The 19,515-nt window shown below is 41.1% G+C and overlaps 4 protein-coding genes across 7 annotated transcripts; 3 read left to right on the forward strand and 1 right to left on the reverse strand.

Annotated features, from left to right (window-relative positions):
• Positions 1–3,110: 3,110 nt before the first annotated feature.
• On the forward strand, positions 3,111–5,734 carry LOC122765754 (extracellular calcium-sensing receptor-like). 2 transcript variants are annotated; one of them, XM_044020155.1, is made up of 5 exons: positions 3,111–3,289; positions 3,414–3,699; positions 4,033–4,857; positions 4,970–5,191; positions 5,281–5,734. In XM_044020155.1, the coding sequence occupies exons 1-5, from the start codon at positions 3,171–3,173 to the stop codon at positions 5,482–5,484; spliced, it is 1,656 nt and encodes a 551-aa protein (XP_043876090.1). In that variant the 5' UTR covers positions 3,111–3,170; the 3' UTR covers positions 5,485–5,734. The 2 variants fall into 2 exon arrangements, with proteins under 2 accessions (XP_043876090.1, XP_043876091.1); XM_044020156.1 differs by having other exon boundaries at positions 5,315–5,382.
• A 25-nt stretch (positions 5,735–5,759) lies between these two features.
• LOC122765758 (extracellular calcium-sensing receptor-like) lies at positions 5,760–7,151 on the forward strand. Its single transcript, XM_044020160.1, has one exon. The coding sequence runs from the start codon at positions 5,819–5,821 to the stop codon at positions 6,854–6,856; it is 1,038 nt and encodes a 345-aa protein (XP_043876095.1). The 5' UTR covers positions 5,760–5,818; the 3' UTR covers positions 6,857–7,151.
• A 1,813-nt stretch (positions 7,152–8,964) lies between these two features.
• On the forward strand, positions 8,965–13,426 carry LOC122765742 (extracellular calcium-sensing receptor-like). 3 transcript variants are annotated; one of them, XM_044020139.1, is made up of 6 exons: positions 8,965–9,164; positions 9,277–9,562; positions 9,745–10,569; positions 10,689–10,910; positions 11,007–11,130; positions 12,031–13,426. In XM_044020139.1, exons 1-6 carry the CDS (start codon positions 8,965–8,967, stop codon positions 12,951–12,953), a joined length of 2,580 nt encoding a protein of 859 aa, XP_043876074.1. In that variant the 3' UTR covers positions 12,954–13,426. The 3 variants fall into 3 exon arrangements, with proteins under 3 accessions (XP_043876074.1, XP_043876075.1, XP_043876076.1); XM_044020140.1 differs by lacking the exon at positions 12,031–13,426 and having other exon boundaries at positions 11,007–11,281; XM_044020141.1 differs by lacking the exon at positions 12,031–13,426 and having other exon boundaries at positions 11,041–11,108.
• Positions 13,427–13,463: 37 nt separating this feature from the next.
• On the reverse strand, positions 13,464–18,745 carry LOC122765736 (extracellular calcium-sensing receptor-like). The gene is made up of 8 exons (XM_044020131.1): positions 18,487–18,745; positions 18,035–18,386; positions 17,415–17,702; positions 16,462–17,010; positions 16,134–16,355; positions 15,095–15,218; positions 14,532–15,004; positions 13,464–14,438 (listed from the first exon to the last, which is right to left on the reverse strand). Exons 1-8 carry the CDS (start codon positions 18,708–18,710, stop codon positions 14,016–14,018), a joined length of 2,655 nt encoding a protein of 884 aa, XP_043876066.1. The 5' UTR covers positions 18,711–18,745; the 3' UTR covers positions 13,464–14,015.
• Positions 18,746–19,515: the final 770 nt, after the last annotated feature.

Below are 19,515 nucleotides of genomic sequence, written 5' to 3' on the forward strand. Positions count from 1 at the left end.
TGTAAGAATTCTGGAATATGGTTGGCCGTGAAGAATACACAAGACTTCACAAAGTCGGGCAAATGTCGGCTGCATGTGGAGCAGACAATTCCATGAATCCACACTTACAGGACGCACAAAATCTCTGTCTTAACAGGCCTGACTACATACACTGTGTGACCCATTGGCTGCAAGTCATTAAAATGATGTCCCATTGAAATCAGTGAGGTTAAACATTAGACATTAACATTAGTTACTTTGTGAAGCTAAGCTATATACAACATAAACACCAGTGTGTGTGTGTGTGTGTGTGTGTGTGTGTGTGTGCTCAATCTTGTGAAACAGGAGGTAAAGTGAAGTCACTCCCACTTCTGGAACCAAATCGTGGAGGCGTGCACAGTAGCAGTGACTGTAGACGCATGCCTCCACACAAGACGGCGCAAAGACACATTAACATAAGGACGCAGATCTTGGGCCACACGCACAACAGCATGGCTGTAGATGCGCATGTTTGATGCAAGATGGCGTCTATGAGGGAGCTCTCGTTCATGAATGAAACGTACATATAGGTCGTATGCAGGAATTACGTAGCTTCGCTGATGTCGGCATCGGCAGTCGGCTCAGTGGCGAGAGGACTGCGCCAGAGCGCGGTCGACAATGGTACGATTCCTAACTATACCCCCTTTTAATATTTTTTTAATTTTTACTACCTAACCGTGTCTTTTTTGCCCTAACCCTACCCTCAGTAACATCTGAGCATATTCGAGTTGGAAAATACTAGTAAAAACATACCTTTACGTAGCATTCAGGGGTTCGAAAAAAACGACCCACAGTCACGCTTTCACTAAACGACATAAATGTACGTTTTCAGAGGTTGAAAAAACGACCTATATATATATGTATAAACAAAATACAAACAGTTAACAAAGATAAAACAAATACAAACATGTGGGTTGGAGTTGTAGAGCGTGGATGGACAGTTGTTTGGCTCACAGCGGACAGCTGTTGGTCCTCTGCCTCTCTGGAAGAAAGCAGCTTGGATGTCAGGTTTAGAGGGAGGCATCAGCCCAGATGCGGACCTCTAGGGTGGAGGGATGGAAGCTGGCGGCTGCAGTTTCCATCTCGGGTCCGTAACTAGACGCAAAACAAGTTTATCACTTGGACAGGGAGTGTGAAACTGGCACGGCTTCTTCAGAAAGGGCATCGTTCCGGATAGTTCCGGATAGTTCGGATGAGACGGGTTGCCCATGTCAACAGTATACAGATACTGTTGGCTCTGCAGGCCTCTACCAGGTCAAGATATTTGGCCCTCTCAGTTCATGGGCCTCCTCTGTCTAGATGGGGGCTGGTATTTCGTAGCCTGGATTCCATTGCGGATGGTGTCAGGTGGTGTTTCTGGTAGGCCTCAGCCATGCAGGTTGGATGGGCTTTGGAGTACATCATACACTGCCTGGATCAGAAACTTGAGTCTTCCAGGTTCTGACTTCCAAAGTCCTGTCCAGGTGATTTTCCGGGTAGATGCTTGGTCCCAGTTGGTCCAAGCCCCCTTGCTGGCGCACTGTCCTACTGCACGGCTGCTCTTCCACCTCTGCACGGATTTTGCCCTGAATTAGTTGCCAAGTCCAGCTCGCCCAACTGCCATAGAGCCGACCATGATGCCATGTCTCAGTCTTGCTTCTGCCTGTGCGACCGGCTCCTGTGCATTCCTTCCTGTTCTGACTGCGATGCCTGCAGAGGAGATGCTAGTGTCCCTTGAGTCTCTATAGAGTAGAACCTCCTTGGCTCTGGTGACCTTAAACTCCTCTGTCAGACTAGTGAAGGGAAGCTGCAGCTTGTTGGTGTGTCCATAAAGGGCAATGCTGCTAAGGTTCTTTGGCAGCCCAAGCCACTTACACAGGAACTGGCTGATGTTTCTTTCGAAGCCCTTGACGGTGGTTATCGGTACTTTGTATATCAACAGCGGCCAGAGAAGCCTTTGCAGGATACCATGTTGATAAATCCATGCCCTGAACTTCCCTGGGAGGCCTGACTTGTCTACTGCTGATAGCCAGGTTTTCAGTTCTACTTGCGTAGACTGGACTGCTGCTGTGTCCCTCAGGATGGCGTCAAAGAACTTACATAGGCTTTTTATGGGTTTCTTGGACACCAGTGGTATTCAGGCTCCATCGAAGTGGAAGCAGTACTTTCTCCACTCTCCCCTTCCTCAGGACCGGGGACCTGGATTTGGCTGGCTTGAATGCCATTCTTGCCCATGTCATGAGCCTTTCCAGTCCCCGAAGGAGCCAGCGGCATCCTGTCACTGATGTAGCTGTGACCGTAAGATCGTCCATGAAGGCTCATATCGGAGGTTGGCAAATACCTGATTTGGACAGGGGGCACCTACATTCTACCTCTGCTGCCTTGACAAGCATGTTCATCACCAGGGGAAACAATGTCACTGATATGGTGCCACCAGTGATGATGCCTTTCTCTACGCGATGCCATGCAGATGTTGTACCACATGTGATTGAACCTGCTGTAGTAGTCCTGTATGAGCTCCTTGATCTTCTCTGGAACATCGTATGTCGCTAGAGTGGTTGCCACCAGCTTGTGTGGTATAGATCCATATGTGTTGGCAAGGTCTAGCCAAATGACTGACAGGTCTCCTCGGTTTTCCTTTGCCTCCGGATCAGCTGGGTGACCAATAATGTCTGTTATTATTGTTGCATAATAATTTACATAATAGGGGCTGCAGTCAAAGCTGCTGTATTAATAACTTTATTACAGACTCCTAACAGAAAACAATAAAACTCTTATATATGGCTGCCCCTGGTCTCTCTGTTGCCTCTTCACATTGTTTCCTTCAGCTTGTACATAAAATTCCATGATTTCAGTAACATTTGAACAAGTGCTTTAAATCCATTACTTGTGTCAGCAGCATGAGACGTGTGATTGAGACTGTGTGTATATTATAAACATCTTCTTTTCCTGCTGTACCACGATTACCAATCTAAGAATGCTCTGCCCTGTGGGGAATAAAACAACCTTGTATGAAGAGAGTATGCTGCCTGCCTTCAGCACAGCTATTATAAAAGCTGCATCCACAACTCCTTCAAAAATACAGAGCAAATATGCAGAGAGCCGTTCTCTTGTCTTTACTGATCCTCTACCTAAACACAGTGTCTGGCTGTGAACGGTTTGGTCGGTTTGATATGCCAAGTTTGTTCAAGCGGGGGGAAATAATGATTGGAGGAATTTTCCCTGTTTTCAACAAAGAGATTGGCAGCATTTATACGTTTGAAAGTGAACCACCAGGGGCAAAGTGTGCACGGTAAGTTTTACTTTTCTGTTTTGAATTGTTGTTCCTCTGCTGCTGAAAACTCATCATTGTATTAAAATGAAACAAAGCAGCTTTTTTAATTTTAAACATATTTGAATCCCCAAAACCTTTTTAGTTTTGACCTCCGAGCTTTTCGATGGACCCAAGTGATGATATTTGCAATAGAAGAAATCAACAAAGACCACACAATCCTGCCAGATATAACTCTTGGCTACAGGATCCTGAACTCATGTTCATCTCCCACAAATACTTTACGTGCAGCACTGACACTGGCAAGTGGGCAAGAGGAGAACAATTCAACATTATCGTGTTCTCCAGCAATATCAGCCCTCATAGCAGAGGCAGGATCATCTCAGTCCTTAGCTGTGGCTGGAATTCTTGGACCATTTCAAGTTCCAGTTGTAAGACATTAGTTTTTACAGTGATCTGTGATGTTTGATGCTTTTGTAGTTTGACTTGTAGTATTTTTATATAATGTAATTAAATGTAGTGTTAGTTTTTGTTTGTAGAGAAAGAGAGACTTTATATCATGTGTACAACATGTTCCATAAATCATATAGAGACACACTATAAATATACACATGCAACTTTTTCTTGCCAGTTGATTTTATAAATTACTGTTGGAGGAAATAGAGGGATAGAGAGGGAAAAGGACACAGAGAGAGTCAATAATTAATATAAAGTTAACTTTAATCTGCAAAGTTAAGCTGATATTATTTTGTTGATTTTTTTAGGTAAGTTACTTCTCAACATGCGCCTGCTTGAGTAACAGAGTTAAATACCCTACATTTTTTCGAACAATCCCCAGCGACTACTTCCAGGCAAAAGCTCTGGCAGCGCTGGTCAAACGTTTTGGCTGGCAGTGGATTGGCACTATACAGTCTGACAGTGATTATGGCCGGAATGGGATCCTGGCTTTCACAGAAGAGGTTAAGAAGCTTGGGATTTGTGTTGCATTTGTTGGAACAGTTCACCGTACATACACTGTAGATAAAATCCTGAAGGTTGTGGAAATGATCAAGCACTCAACGGTCAAAGTCATTTTGGCTTTTGTTCCTGAGGGCGACATTTATCCACTGATGAAAGAAGTAGTGAAACAGAACATTACTGGAATTCAGTGGATTGGTAGTGAGGCATGGATAACAGCAACACAGCCCTCCACACCTGAAATATATCAAGCTTTTGGTGGAGCTCTAGGATTTGTGATGCAGAAGATGGCGATACCAACTCTAAAACCATTTCTCACAAACATTAACCCGAATACAGATCTAAGTGCGGCCTTTGTCAGGACGTTCTGGGAGATTATGGTGGGATGTAAACCTGCTTTACGCAGTGAAAACACAGGTGCTGATGTGGCAAATGACATGTGCACAGGCAACGAGACATTATTGTATTCCCAGGATGCATTCTTTAATGTCACACAGCTCAGAGTGTCATATAATGTGTACAAGGCAGTCTATGCCATTGCACATGCCCTACATGAACTGGTATTCTGCCAACCAGCTGGAGGAGAAGCAGTGAGGCAATGTTTGAACATATCAGAAATTCAATCCAAGCAGGTGAGAAATGGTGCCAGTAAAATCCATCAATATCCCACTGTTGGCATATAAACAAGAAATGCATACATTTATACAGAATGAACACTATGAAACACTGTGTTCATTTTCTCAGGTCACTGCTCAGCTACAAAGGGTACGTTTCCAAAATAAATTTGGAGATTTGGTGTTCTTTGATGAGAACGGCAACCCTCCTGCTTCTTATGACATTATTAACTGGCAGCTGAGAGATGGTCAGGTCCAACATGTGACACTGGGCAATTTTGCTTCTTCTGCTAATGGTGATTATAAGCTAAGCATTCGGGAGGAAGAGATTGTGTGGAGAACAGGAAAACTGGTAAGTATAATCTTTTTCTTGCAAAAGTTTGTATGTGTGTCACATGTTGAATTTGATTACAGTATGTATGTCTGCACTGTTTTCCTCAGGTTCCCTCATCAGTATGCTCTATTGTTTGTCCAGTAGGAACCAGGAAAGCTCAAATTAAAGGAAAGCCTCTCTGCTGCTTTGACTGTATTCCTTGTGCAGATGGAACTATTGCCAACTCAACGGGTAAAGGGGAAAATGGACAGATCTACACAAAATACACATTTTTAGTGTTTGCTTATATTTTACATTTAAAAAAGCTTTGATATGCATGCATCACATAGATTGTTTTGCTTCAAAATGTAAATGATTTTCTCCTACAAAAGAATGATCTTTTTCATCTTTTGCACACACAAATTGAGTCTTTTTAATGAGGTCAGGTGACATACACAAGCACAAACAGGAGCTGTTGTGTGCCCACACTTAAATGAAAGAGTCTCAACTTTCTTGGAATCTAGTGATATTTTCATACATGGGCCAAAGAAGTAGGTCAATCTGGTATTTGTTGACCCAAAAAATGTTCACCCTATCGTCCAGTTGAAGCTGGTGAATTAGAGTATGCTCCAGACACAAAAAACCTTAAAAATGTATTAAGAGAGGATGCAGCAACTACACTGTTGTCTCAGTGTTGCTCCAACTACAAGTACAAGCACATTTGTAAAAGACACCTCTGGCTTCTTCCATGCATATGATCATCCCCTCACTTATTTTTCAGGTGCAGCAGACTGCACACCATGTCCACAAGAGTACTGGTCCAGTGACAGAAAAGATGAGTGCATTCCTAAATCAGTTGAATACCTGACATACCACGAGCCCATGGGGATAGCTATCACAGCTGTGTCCCTGCTGGGAGCCTTCTTGTCCCTGGCCACAGTGATGGTTTTTATCCAGTACAGAAAAACCCCAGTGATAAAGGCCAGCAACTCTGAGCTCAGCTGTTTCCTGTTGTTTTCACTTTTCCTGTGTTTTCTCTGTCCACTCACTTTCATTGGCAGACCTACAGTGTGGACATGCATGCTCCGCCACACAGCTTTTGGTGTGACATTTGCACTCTGTATTTCCTGTGTCTTGGGAAAAACTATTGTTGTTGTTACAGCTTTCAAAGCCACAATTCCAGGCAACAAAGTTGCAGGAAGGTTTGGACCCACACAACAAAGATTAATTGTTTGCTCCTGCACTTTAATTCAGATTGTAATATGTATCTTGTGGCTTAAGTTAAATCCTCCTTTCCCAGACATGGATTTTAGATACAGCAATAGGAAGATTGTGTTAGAATGTAACACAGGGTCAGAGGCTGCTTTCTATGCAGTGTTGGGTTATATAGGAATCCTTGCAATCATTTGTCTGGCCCTGGCATTTTTAGCAAGAAAGTTGCCAGATAACTTTAATGAAGCTAAATTTATCACATTCAGCATGTTGATATTCTGTGCGGTCTGGATCACCTTCATTCCAGCATACGTTAGCTCTCCTGGGAAGTTTACTGCAGCTGTGGAAACATTTGCAATTTTGTCCTCTGCATTTGGTCTGTTAATGTGTATATTTGCCCCAAAATGCTACATAATATTGATCAAACCAGAGAAAAATACCAAGAAACATGTCATGACAAAAAAAATACAACAACAAAATGTGACTTCTTAGTTATAAAACATGATGATACTGTTAAAATGCTGGGGAGGAACTTCCAGGAGTCACGTTTTGTTGGTTACGGGTGCAGTTTAAATGGCATATGTCAAACCAAAGTCAAGGAAAGCCATTAGTGTAATGACATTGTCATGTTCAGCTCAGGTAATTATCAAAACACATCAAGTCAGTAGCAACTGGACTTGAAATTTTCATCACCAGTGTTTGTTTTTTAAAAGGGTTCAATGTGACCATGCCATTACAAAATTACTGTTGAATAAAAGTTGAAGGCAAAAACTGTCATATGAAATAATTTTGGCATTTTTCATTTCAATTGTCATGTTTTCTTAACACTGTGTATTTGGGTATTTTATCACTCACTCAATCAATCAATCATACTGTAATGTCCAGCCAGATGCTTGAAATGAAGAATGCAGGGTTAGTCAACAACAGTGACTTTATTGAAGACACTGAACGGTTACTGTAGGCCGTAACCACGCCAAAACAATAAGAGCAACAAATCATCAGCTCTGCTGAGAACTTCTGCTCTCACTCGAATACTAGCAAAACACACAGTTATTGTGCCAACAACAGTGCAGTGGCTTGCATTGTTGCCTCACAGAAAGAAGGTCACCAATTTGAATCCCTGTTCGTGTGGAGGTTACTTGTTCTCTCCGGTTTCTCCAGGTTCTCCGATTTCCTCCCACAGTCCAAACACAGGCAGAGATTAAGGGTGCATTCACACCAGCCCTTCTAAATCAAATAGCCTAGTTAATTCCCAAAGAGGGAAATTCTTCTGTTACAAAAGCACTTGAATAAAAATGAACAATCAGCAGAGCCACCGCTCCCTTTACCCCTGACCAATTATGCTTAGGGCCCCCAAAAGCTTATCAGTGGCCCTGCACATCAGGTTGGCTTGTTATTCATATGAATAGTAGATGCTGACATGCTCCCGTTACAGCTTATGATACGATCATCTGATCGAACACAAGTTTCGATGTGTAACATTTGCATTTTAAAACAACAATACTGAGCTAGCTAATAATGTAGTAATAATGTAGCAACATAATGTTCTGAAATGCACAGTGGATTATTAAAAGACAGCGTCCAGCATGCTTTCTTTTGTCGTCATCTCAGAAGTGACTATAGTGTCTGTTCACCTCAAGGTGTCCAGTTATTCTCATGTCCTGCCACTCTCTTTGGCCGTCTGTGGGTGTTGACCCTGCGATGGACTGAAGACCTGTCCAGGTTGTGACATTGCCTTTGGCACAGTGTCTGTTAGGAATGGCTCCCCGTGATCCCCATGTGGAGGATACAGTGGTAGACAATGAGTGAGTTAGTGAGTGAGTGAGTTATTGATTTAAACTTGAGTCAAGAAATTTCAACTGTGATTGAGAACTTTGAACTGTGAAGGGCAGTATTACATCTCTCGGGATACACCCCGCCAGGAATTATTATAAGACGAAGAGTGAGTTATTGTGCAACCTACCAACAACAGGAGGTTCACCTAATGTCAAAAAAAATATATATAATTACATGAAAGTTCCAATTATTCCATTATATTACATACTCCATTACCAGTGAAACAACAGCAACTGATGCCAAGTTTATATGCACATTGAAGGCAAAATGTCACCAAATAATTTTCTAATGATTCATTTTTTTAATATTAATAATTGTATTAATAATATACAGTATACAAGACAGTACTTGTATAGTGTTACACATTTGCTTCTGGTGTCTCTTTTGGATCGACCTGTTTTATCTCATAATTTTTAAATTTTTCAGTTTTTTTCTCCCAAATGTAATTCTCTACATGTCTCCATATTCTTCATACCATAATACAATCCCCTTCATCTGCCTCCTCTTGTCTTACTAACCCTGCAGAACTGTAGGTGTTTTTCTATAATGAATCCATTGCTTGCATTGCGAGCACATGTTTTGAATGTGTGTGAATATTAAAGTAAAAACATCCTCTTTTCCTGCTGTACCACGCTTACCAATCTAAGAATGCTCAGCCCTGTGGGGAATAAAACAACCTTGTATGAAGAGAGTATGCTCCCTGCTTTCAGCACAGCTATTATAAAAGCTGCATCCACAACTCCTCAAGAAAATACAGAGCCAATATGCAGAGAGCCGTTCTCTTGTCTTTACTGATCCTTTACCTGAACACAGCGTCTGGCTGTGAACGATTTGGTCGGTTTGATATGACAAGTTTGTTCAAGCGGGGGGAAATAATGATTGGAGGAATTTTCCCTGTTTTCAACAAAGAGATTGGCAGCACATATACGTTTGAAAGTGAACCACCAGGGGTAAAGTGTGAAGGGTAAGTTTTACTTTTCTGTTTTGAATCTGCTGTTGAAAACTAATCATTGTATTAACATAGTTGCAGCTGCTTTAAATTTTAAAACATGTTTTAATTCCCAAAACCTTTTTAGCTTTGACCTCCGAGCTTTTCGATGGACCCAAGTGATGATATTTGCAATAGAAGAAATCAACAAAGACCACACACTCCTGCCAGACATAACTCTTGGCTACAGAATCCTGAACTCATGTGCATCTCCCACAAATACTTTACGTGCAGCACTGACACTGGCAAGTGGGCAAGAGGAGAACAATTCAACATTATCGTGTTCTCCAGCAATATCAGCCCTCATAGCAGAGTCAGGATCATCTCAGTCCTTAGCTGTGGCTGGAATTCTTGGACCATTTCAAGTTCCAGTTGTAAGACATCAGTTTTTACAGTGATCTGTGATGTTTGATGCTTTTGTGGTTTGACTTGTAGTATTTGTTTTTAAAAGTTATTTAAAATGTAGTGTTAGTTAGTTAGAGAGAGTCATTAATTAATATAACGTTAACTTTCATCTGCAAAGTTAGGCTGATATTATTTTGTTGATTTTTTTTAGGTAAGTTACTTCTCAACATGCGCCTGCCTGAGTAACAGAGCTAAATACCCTACATTTTTTCGAACAATCCCCAGCGACTACTTCCAGGCAAAAGCTCTGGCAGCACTGGTCAAACGTTTTGGCTGGCAGTGGATTGGCACTATACAGTCTGACAATGATTATGGCCGGAATGGGATCCTGGCTTTCACAGAAGAGGTTAAGAAGCTTGGGATTTGTGTTGCATTTGTTGGAACAGTTCTACGTACATACACTGTAGATAAAATCCTGAAGGTTGTGGAAATGATCAAGCAGTCAACGGTCAAAGTCATTCTGGCTTTTGTTCCTGAGGGCGACATTTATCCACTGATGAAAGAAGTAGTGAAACAGAACATTACTGGAATTCAGTGGATTGGTAGTGAGGCGTGGATAACAGCAACACGGCCCTCCACACCTGAAATATATCAAGCTTTTGGTGGAGCTCTAGGGTTTGTGATGCAGAAGATGGCGATACCAACTCTAAAACCATTTCTCACAAACATTAACCCGAATACAGATCTAAGTGCGGCCTTTGTCAGGACGTTCTGGGAGATTATGGTGGGATGTAAACCTGCTTTACGCAGTGAAAACACAGGTGCTGATGTGGCAAATGACATGTGCACAGGCAACGAGACATTATTGTATTCCCAGGATGCATTCTTTAATGTCACACAGCTCAGAGTGTCATATAATGTGTACAAGGCAGTCTATGCCATTGCACATGCCCTACATGAACTGGTATTCTGCCAACCAGCTGGAGGAGAAGCAGTGAGGCAATGTTTGAACATATCAGAAATTCAATCCAAGCAGGTGAGAAATGGTGCCAGTAAAATCCATGAATATCCCACTGTTGGCATATAAACAAGAAATGCATACATTTATACAGAATGAACACTATGAAATGTCTAACACTGTGTTCATTTTCTCAGGTCACTGCTCAGCTACAAAGGGTACGTTTCCTAAATAAATTTGGAGATAATGTGTTCTTTGATGAGAACGGCAACCCTCCTGCTTCGTATGACATTATTAACTGGCAGCTGAGAGATGGTCAGGTCCAACATGTGACACTGGGCAATTTTGCTTCTTCTGCTAATGGTGATTATAAGCTAAGCATTCGGGAGGAAGAGATTGTGTGGAGAACAGGAAAACTGGTAAGTATAATCTTTTTCTTGCAAAGGTTTGTATGTGTGTCACATGTTGAATAAAACATTTGATTACAGTATGTATGTCTGCACTGTTTCCCTCAGGTTCCCTCATCAGTATGCTCTATTGTTTGTCCAGTAGGAACCAGGAAAGCTCAAATTAAAGGAAAGCCTCTCTGCTGCTTTGACTGTATTCCTTGTGCAGATGGAACTATTGCCAACTCAACGGGTAAAGGGGAAAATGGACAGATCTACACAAATTATATATTTTTAGTCTTTGCTTATATTTTACATTTAAAATAAAAGCTTTGATATGCATGCATCATATAGATTTTTTTTCCCTTTACAATTTTTCTCCTACAAAAGAATAATCTTTTGCATCTTTTGTACACACAAATTCATTCTTTTTAATGAGGTCAGGTGACATACATCAGCACAAACAGGCGCTGTTGTGTGCCCACACTTAAATGAAAGAGTCTCAACTTTCTTGGAATCTAGTGAGCGCGTATTGTGGCGAGCTTCAAGTGGGAGACAGATCTTTAGTTTAACACGGATCTAGCGCTACTTTCTTATCCGTAACTTTATTGACAACCTGAGACATAAATATTGATGGACATCATCACCGCCCCACCACACTTGGTCATGGTGACACATGGCACATAGCAAAATCTCTGTCTCTGCTAATTTAACACCAAACATCCCCAGAACACAGCAGGGCACAACAACAACACTCAGAACATGCACACCAAACATCTGAAACACTTCACAACAACAAGTTTTATCAACACACAAGAACCCACTCCCATGAGTCTCTGCGCCATCAGCGCTCACTGTCCGCAAACGTTACTGCTCTGATCACTACAGTATTCATACATGGGCCAAATAAGTAGGTCAGTCTGGTATTTGGTACTCAAAAAAGTTTTCACTCTTTATCATCCAGATGAAGCTGGTGAATTAGAGTAGAGACACAACAAACTTTAGAGGAAATTCCTTTTCTGAAAATGTATTAAGAGAGGATGCAGCAACTACACTGTCATCTCAGCAGCTCCAACTACAAGTACAAGCACATTTATAAAAGACACCTCTGGCTTCTTCCATGCATATGATCATCCCCTCACTTATTTTTCAGGTGCAGCAGACTGCACACCATGTCCACAAGAGTACTGGTCCAGTGACAGAAAAGATGAGTGCATTCCTAAATCAGTTGAATACCTGACATACCACGAGCCCATGGGGATAGCTATCACAGCTGTGTCCCTGCTGGGAGCCTTCTTGTCCCTGGCCACAGTGATGGTTTTTATCCGGTACAGAAAAACCCCAGTGATAAAGGCCAGCAACTCTGAGCTCAGCTGTTTCCTGTTGTTTTCACTTTTCCTGTGTTTTCTCTGTCCACTCACCTTCATTGGCAGACCTACAGTGTGGACATGCATGCTCCGCCACACAGCTTTTGGTGTGACATTTGCACTCTGTATTTCCTGTGTCTTGGGAAAAACTATTGTTGTTGTTACAGCTTTCAAAGCCACAATTCCAGGCAACAAAGTTGCAGGAAGGTTTGGACCCGCACAACAAAGATTAATTGTTTGCTCCTGCACTTTAATTCAGATTGTAATATGTATCTTGTGGCTTAAGTTAAATCCTCCTTTCCCAGACATGGATTTCAGATACAGCAATAGGAAGATTGTGTTAGAATGTAACACAGGGTCAGAGGCTGCTTTCTATGTAGTGTTGGGTTATATAGGAATCCTTGCAATCATTTGTTTGGGCCTGGCATTTTTAGCAAGAAAGTTGCCAGATAACTATAATGAAGCTAAATTTATCACATTCAGCATGTTGATATTCTGTGCGGTCTGGATCACCTTCATTCCAGCATACGTTAGCTCTCCTGGGAAGTTTACTGCAGCTGTGGAAACATTTGCAATTTTGTCCTCTGCATTTGGTCTGTTAATGTGTATATTTGCCCCGAAATGCTACATAATATTGATCAAACCAGAGAAAAATACCAAGAAACATGTCATGACAAAAAAAATACAACAACAAAATGTGACTTCTTAGTTAAAACATGATGATACTGTTAATAGCATATGTCAAACCAAAGTCAAGGAAAGCCATTAGTGTAATGACATTGTCATGTTCAGCTCTTTGAAATGGTGATAATATCAGTTTGACTCCTCGATGAAGGTTTGAGAGTGAAACACATCAGTGTTTGTAGATTCTCATTCATCCAGGTAATTTTTATCAAAACTCATCGAGCCAGTAGCAACTGGACTTTTTCATTAATGTTTGTTTTTCTAAGGGTTCAATATGACCATGCCACGACTTTCTAATCTTTCAAGAGATAATGACTTAGAGCCTCTCAGGCTTTGTTCATGTAGATTATGTTGCATTAAATTGGTTAATTGTTTACTGTAAATTCTATAAAGCAAGATCTATTTCATCATATCATGCACTTCAGTGTCTGGATACAAGTAATGACTGTTCTGTACAAAATTACACTGTCAAATAAAAGTTAGAGACAAAAACTGTCATGTGAAATAGTTGATATATATCTTTTTTATTTTTTACCGAGTGTCATTCGTCACTTTTTTTATGCTTGTTTGCCTGGCTAACAGCAACCAAAAGTACAGCCTTTTGAGCAGTGGAAGTCGAGGGGTGTGCGCCACCGTCCACCCCTGTTTGATACCTCAATGTTTTCATGTCTTGCTATCAGGGCGTCCACTAGGATAGAATTACGTCCTCCTAGACGTTTTACCAATCACTCATTTCATAATATACCAGCAACTGAGATACAATAATGCTAATGCTACTGGGTTAGATGACTGACAGTTAAACTGAGTTTCTTAACTCTGTGTGAATGTTGGTATTTTATCAATCAATCAACATATCAGTCGATCAATGAATTTGGCTTTTTTATATAGCTATTTCCGTACACATAAATTGTACCAAAAAGTGCTATACACAATTAAATGAACTCTCCACATCCCATCCCAACCCCTCATAGAAAGAGACAAAACATTTGTTTTATTGTATTTCCAGCCTAAATATTTTAATTGAATAGTATACAAATAAGTGTAATTAACATTAATAGTTGGTTATTTTCACTGAGTCACTCAGTGTTCACCTTTGTATCATGTTTCGTTTGCTGTTTTTGTCTGGTTTCAGAATAATGACATAGCACTTTGGAACAAAAATACAAAACAGAAGTCCAAATGCTGAAGCTAAAATGGCAAAAATATGGACAGCCACTGTGTACTTTCCAGCTGTGCTCACATAAACTGGGATAAAAGTAATCCACACCGCAAAGAATATCAACATGCTGAAGGTGATGAGCTTTGCCTCGTTAAAATTATCAGGGAGCTTTCGAGCCAGAAAAGCCATTAGGAAGCACATGCAGGCCAAGATACCGATGTATCCTAGAACACACCAGAAGCCAACGTCTGAGCCAGCAACACATTCAATGATGATTGTAGCACTATGGTAACCTGTGTTGCTGTTGGCATGTGGTGGGTTAGTGAGCAGCCAGATAAGACATATTATTACCTGTGTAGAGGGAAACATGGGATTATAATCAATACAGGTAAAAATGAATGGATACAGTAGCTGAGGTTTAGGAAGATTTATATTTTTACTAACCTGTACAGTTGTTCCTAAAAGCACACTGGATCTCTGCTGGCATGGTCCAAACCACTTCATGACATTACTTCCTGGCAATGTGGACCTGAAAGCCATGAGGACCACGAGTGTCTTTGCCAGGAGGCATGAAATGCAGAGGGCAAAACTGATCCCAAATGCAGGGTACCTGATACGACAAAGCCAGTCTGAGGGCTCACCAATGAACAACAAGCCAACGAGGAAACAGATGGCAAGAAACACCAGCAGGAGGAAGCTCAGCTCCATGTTGTTGGCTCGTACCAGTGGTGTTTTTTTATATGCAAAGAAAATGGTGATGATAGAGAGGGTTATACAAGCTCCGAGGATAGACACAACACACAGCACTGTACCCATTAACTCATGGAATGACAGAAACTCAATAGTCTTTGGGATGCAGTGGTGTCTGGCTTTGTTGGGCCATGTGTACTTTGAACAGCGGGAACACTCTAAAGAATCTGGAGACAGAGAGGAGAGATTTGTTTGTGGTTAAGAGAAGACACTTTAAAATAAACAGTCCAGTATTTAAAATGGAAAACCAAACACACCACTCTTATTACTAACTTCTCCCTCAGCACAGGGGACACAGTCGAAACAGCAGACAGGTTCTCCTTTTCTCCTGGCAATGCGGGAACCGGGTGGACAGCTATCACTGCATACAGATCGGGAGGCCTGAGAAACAAAGTTAAGCAATTCAGAAACACTAATCTCAGTATCATGACACGCTTTTGTCTGTGTTACTTAGAAAGTTATTTCATTTAACATTGCACTATTGCACTATACCTCTTATACAAGATGCTTCCTCAGTTCTCAGGGTTTGTGAAATGTCGGCAGTGTTCACTAAGTTGTTGGGTTGTTCCAAAGTGTGATAGAAACTGCAATTGAGGAGTTGTGTTGCATAGTTATTTTATTTCTCCAATGCACAGGTCAGTATGTTCCCTACTTCATTGGAAGTTAATCTTCTGGGTGTGAGTGTGTATGATCTTTGGGGTGTACCAGTCTTTGTTTAAGGCTGTGGCTGGGTTTGAAAATGGAATAATGTGATGTTTGTTGAATATCATCTTGAGTTGTTTTTTTTCGGTACTCCCAACTCATATTCTCTCAAAAGTCCAGTTGGGTTTTCCAACACCTGAGTTTTGAGTAACTCATGTGTTGGAAACAACCCACTGGTGCCCATGGAAAGGAGTTCCAGCACTGCCCACATTTCACAGAGGTTAAATTCATGGGTTTTAACACAAAGTTTCAGAACTGAAGAGGCCTATAGGATGAAGGTAAAATGTCAAAGGGCTAGTATAAGAGTGTAAGTGTAAAAGCTAGTTACGTATGATAATAGGGTTCCCATATTCAAATTATGTTAATATACCCTCCTAAAACCTTAAAAGCTGTAATACAATCATGCATTCTTATTAAATACATTAACATACACATTTTAAATGCAATGTTATTACATTATTGGTTTTATTTTTGAAATACTCAAGAAAGCGTATTGCACAATAATACAAACACATTGGCTGATGTTTTGATCAACAGTGCATACAGTATTCTCAGAGGCGAACATGGCCTCAAGCCTGTTTGTGAAGAACACACCTGCTTCCCAAAAGGCCACTGAATCAGTGAGTCGTTTATGACCACGCTGGATCCAGCAGGTGACGCTGCATCATACAAACCTACTTTAACCAGATGTAGTGAGCCATCTGGATTCCTCTGCCAGTTCAAAAGATCATAATAAGCAATTGGATCACCATTCTGATCAAAAGATACTTTGGTCCCCAGGACAGAAAAATTAGCACGTTTCATGTAATGGACGAGCTGAGGAGGGAAGACATGTATATTATCTCATTTATGTGTTTGTCATCTCTCACACCCTTTTGTTACTTCATCTTCAAATTAAGATTTAAGCGAGAGTTCTACTCACATGCTGAGGTTTAAGGTTTTTAGGGTCTGCACAGGTGCCATTAAGGAAAGGGCCCTTTCCAACTTTGCAGTGACTCATATCTTGCAAGGCGTGGGCCACCAGATACACAGCCTTGTAGACATTATAGGACACGCGTAACTGTGTCACATCAGAATAAGAAGAGTAAACATCCTCTAAATTCTCTGTTCCTTTACATGGCAGTCTGTCATGATAGTTGACCATGTGAGAGTGGCTGTTCACTGACCCATTGAGCCGACAGTTAAACAGCTCCTCCCAAAATTCTGCCAAAAAAGCAGATGTATGAACAGTGGAGGGTTTGAGGCTAAGAAGATGCTGCTTCAGGCCTGGAATCACATCAACTCTCTGGATGGCAAATCCCAGTGTTCCCTTCAGGAGATCTCCAAAGTTTTCCCAGAGCAAAGTGGCAGTAGCCCAGGCTTCACTGGCAATCCACTGCAGGTCGGTTATGTTCCGACGTCTGATCTCTCTTAGAATGACCTGCATCTCTGACTCACTGCAAAAGTTAATGATGACCTTTGAGGACGCCATCTAAAAAGGAAGTGTTTAAGTGTTAGAGTTGAAGAGATTTATTGAAGTGATAGTGTAATAGATCTCATCAAGAAAGGTTGACTAATTTACTGCACAAATGAATACAGGGGAAAAAAGGCATGTGCACTGGAAAAGAGTACCAACATATAATATAAAATGTAAATCTGTTTGACATGCTTCAAATGCAGATTATACATATATATATACTATATATGTATAATCTCTTTCTATATATATATATACATATACATATCAGGCTTAAATAATTTCCATATTAATCTAATTTAAAATGTTTTAGTTTGTTGTCAGAGATGTAATTCGAATTTTGTAATTTACAGGTGCAAACATTCAGAAAGTTACATCACACTTCACAGTCTTTGCTGGGTTTTGAGATATCAAGTTACCTGAATAACATCAACAAGCTCATCTAGAGCCTGGCGACTGGGATTTACAGGGTAGAAATGTGTGTAGGCAACACACACTCCAAACTGCACAGACTCCTGGAGGAAGTGTTGAATGGCAAAGCGAGCGTAGTCAGATTCTACACCAATGACTCCCACCCAGGTCCAACCAAAATAGCTAACCAGACTGGCCAAGGCTCTGACCTGGAAAGCATCACTTGGCATCGTGCGCATGAAAGTGGGGAAATCCTGTTGGTTACTGAGACAGCTGCAGGATGCAAAATAGCTCACCTAGTATTATAAAACACAACAATTGTTGTCAAGAACCCTCCTGCTTAACTAAAGATGCTTTGAACGACCATTGTTTTCTTTTGTTTCTCCTGTATTTTAAATCAACACATTATCTGAGTCAAGTCAAGACCTCTACCAAGTTAAGGCTGATTTTTAAAATGAAAATGTCGTCTTGACTTTTAAAAATGCACTTGTATTATAAAATAAGCATAACACAAACTGATATTCTGAAGAGACATTTTGCAAATGTAAGGCACACCAAAGATTTGGAAAAACAATAAAAGACAGGTTAATATATTATCACATTATTACCACAACAAAACAACCCTCACCAGTGGTATATGGAAAGAACCCAGGCTTCTTAGCAGAGCCATAGAAACCCCTGAGGCAGCCCCTCCAATGATAACTGGTGACACACTCCTTTGTACAGAAGCACAGCTTAATTTTGACTCATTAATGTTCCTTTCTACACCTTTGTCTCCACTCTCACTGCCAACTCTGGAGCCTCTCTCTGGCTGTCCATTCACCAGCAGCAATGATTCTCGCAGGGCTATAGGAATGTCGTCGGAGCTGTCACGAATGTGGAAGCCCAGTTTAAGCTCAGGCAGGAAGTCACTGTGCTGGTTGATTTCTTTGATTGCAAAAATCATGGTCTGAATCCAGCGCAAGGCACGAGAGATAAAACTGTGACGATGTAAAAAGCACAAAGCACAAGTATACACGTTTAAAAAATATTCTAGACACACAGAATTCAACTTACACAAGTCAGTTAATCACCACTCACAACTTGTATGCAATAGGAGTTGGTTTGGTTCTGTAAGTTGGAAGAGAAGACACTGGTCTGTAGTGTAAAGGAAACAAACCCCCTATAACTACATCGCCATCTTCATACAGCCTGTTCTGCTCCTCTTCCCCCAAAAAAACACAGATATCCTGGGCAGCAGGTGAGCCAGGTGTGCCCCGAAAGAAAGAAAGCAACATGAGAAGCTTTGCAGCCCACAATGTCATACTGCTAAACTGAATATACAAGAGCAGCTGTCCGTCTGATCACATGCAAATGAATACCATATTTCAGGACACAGCTAATTTATACAGTTTAATGCAGTTGTGGGAGGGGCAGTTAGGTCTCAGCTGGACCTTTAATTTCATTCATCCTGTGAAAAACATGGAATGAAAATTGTCAATCGGGTCCAGCAGAAATATAAAAAAATATCCAAACTAGTAAAATATGCACCTTAAAGAGTAACTAAACACTAGTGTACAAGGTTATCTCGTAATATTATTCAGTGATGCAGGTCCAGCTCTTGGTAGATTTGTGTCAAGTTTTGTGGAAGAGCCATTCTGCCCAGCGACAGTGAACACTCCTTTCTGATTGGCTAATTCAAGACCGCTGCATGAATGAATTACGCAGCGCAATCTGCCTTCGTGTCACCGATTCATAGATTATCACTTCATGTGCGGTGACTTTTATCACTTATCAGTGTGAGATACGTCGCGTGGCATGTGAGCGTGGAAACTTATTGAAATGCACGTGTCTCACGCTGAATGCAGCTCTAAGCTGCCACCGGAGATGCAATTTCCGCAAATCCCCGCCCCCCCACTCCACAAACTGGTAGAATGTTGCTCTGCTGTTTGTGTGAGCAAAATAATCTGTAAAGCACTGTTATTATCTGGCATTGCTATCCCAGGATGCATTGGTGTCATTCCCACTTCTGAGTTACGCTAAAAATAGTGTCTTCTGTTTTCTTTATTAGTCAGAAAAGCAGAGTCGCGATTGTTTTCCTACATTTTATTTTGAGTTGCAGATGCTGAC

Source organism: Solea senegalensis, linkage group LG3 (assembly GCF_019176455.1).
Source record: "Solea senegalensis isolate Sse05_10M linkage group LG3, IFAPA_SoseM_1, whole genome shotgun sequence".
In the NCBI taxonomy this organism is placed as follows: domain Eukaryota; kingdom Metazoa; phylum Chordata; class Actinopteri; order Pleuronectiformes; family Soleidae; genus Solea; species Solea senegalensis.

Bases quoted from the DNA above. Each gene is read 5' to 3' on its own strand.
- LOC122765742 (XM_044020139.1), top strand. From the start codon at position 8,965: ATGCAGAGAGCCGTTCTCTTGTCTTTACTGATCCTTTACCTGAACACA. The intron at 9,563-9,744 runs GTAAGACATCAG...GATTTTTTTTAG, and splicing joins GACCATTTCAAGTTCCAGTT to GTAAGTTACTTCTCAACATG. The intron at 11,131-12,030 runs GTAAAGGGGAAA...CTTATTTTTCAG, and splicing joins AACTATTGCCAACTCAACGG to GTGCAGCAGACTGCACACCA.
- LOC122765754 (XM_044020155.1), top strand. From the start codon at position 3,171: ATGCCAAGTTTGTTCAAGCGGGGGGAAATAATGATTGGAGGAATTTTC. The intron at 3,700-4,032 runs GTAAGACATTAG...TGATTTTTTTAG, and splicing joins GACCATTTCAAGTTCCAGTT to GTAAGTTACTTCTCAACATG. The intron at 4,858-4,969 runs GTGAGAAATGGT...TCATTTTCTCAG, and splicing joins CAGAAATTCAATCCAAGCAG to GTCACTGCTCAGCTACAAAG.
- LOC122765736 (XM_044020131.1), bottom strand. From the start codon at position 18,710: ATGACATTGTGGGCTGCAAAGCTTCTCATGTTGCTTTCTTTCTTTCGG. The intron at 18,387-18,486 runs GTGAGTGGTGAT...ACATCGTCACAG, and splicing joins ACTCCTATTGCATACAAGTT to TTTTATCTCTCGTGCCTTGC. The intron at 15,005-15,094 runs GTGTGTTTGGTT...CTCTGTCTCCAG, and splicing joins AGAAGTTAGTAATAAGAGTG to ATTCTTTAGAGTGTTCCCGC.
- LOC122765758 (XM_044020160.1), top strand. From the start codon at position 5,819: ATGCAGCAACTACACTGTTGTCTCAGTGTTGCTCCAACTACAAGTACA.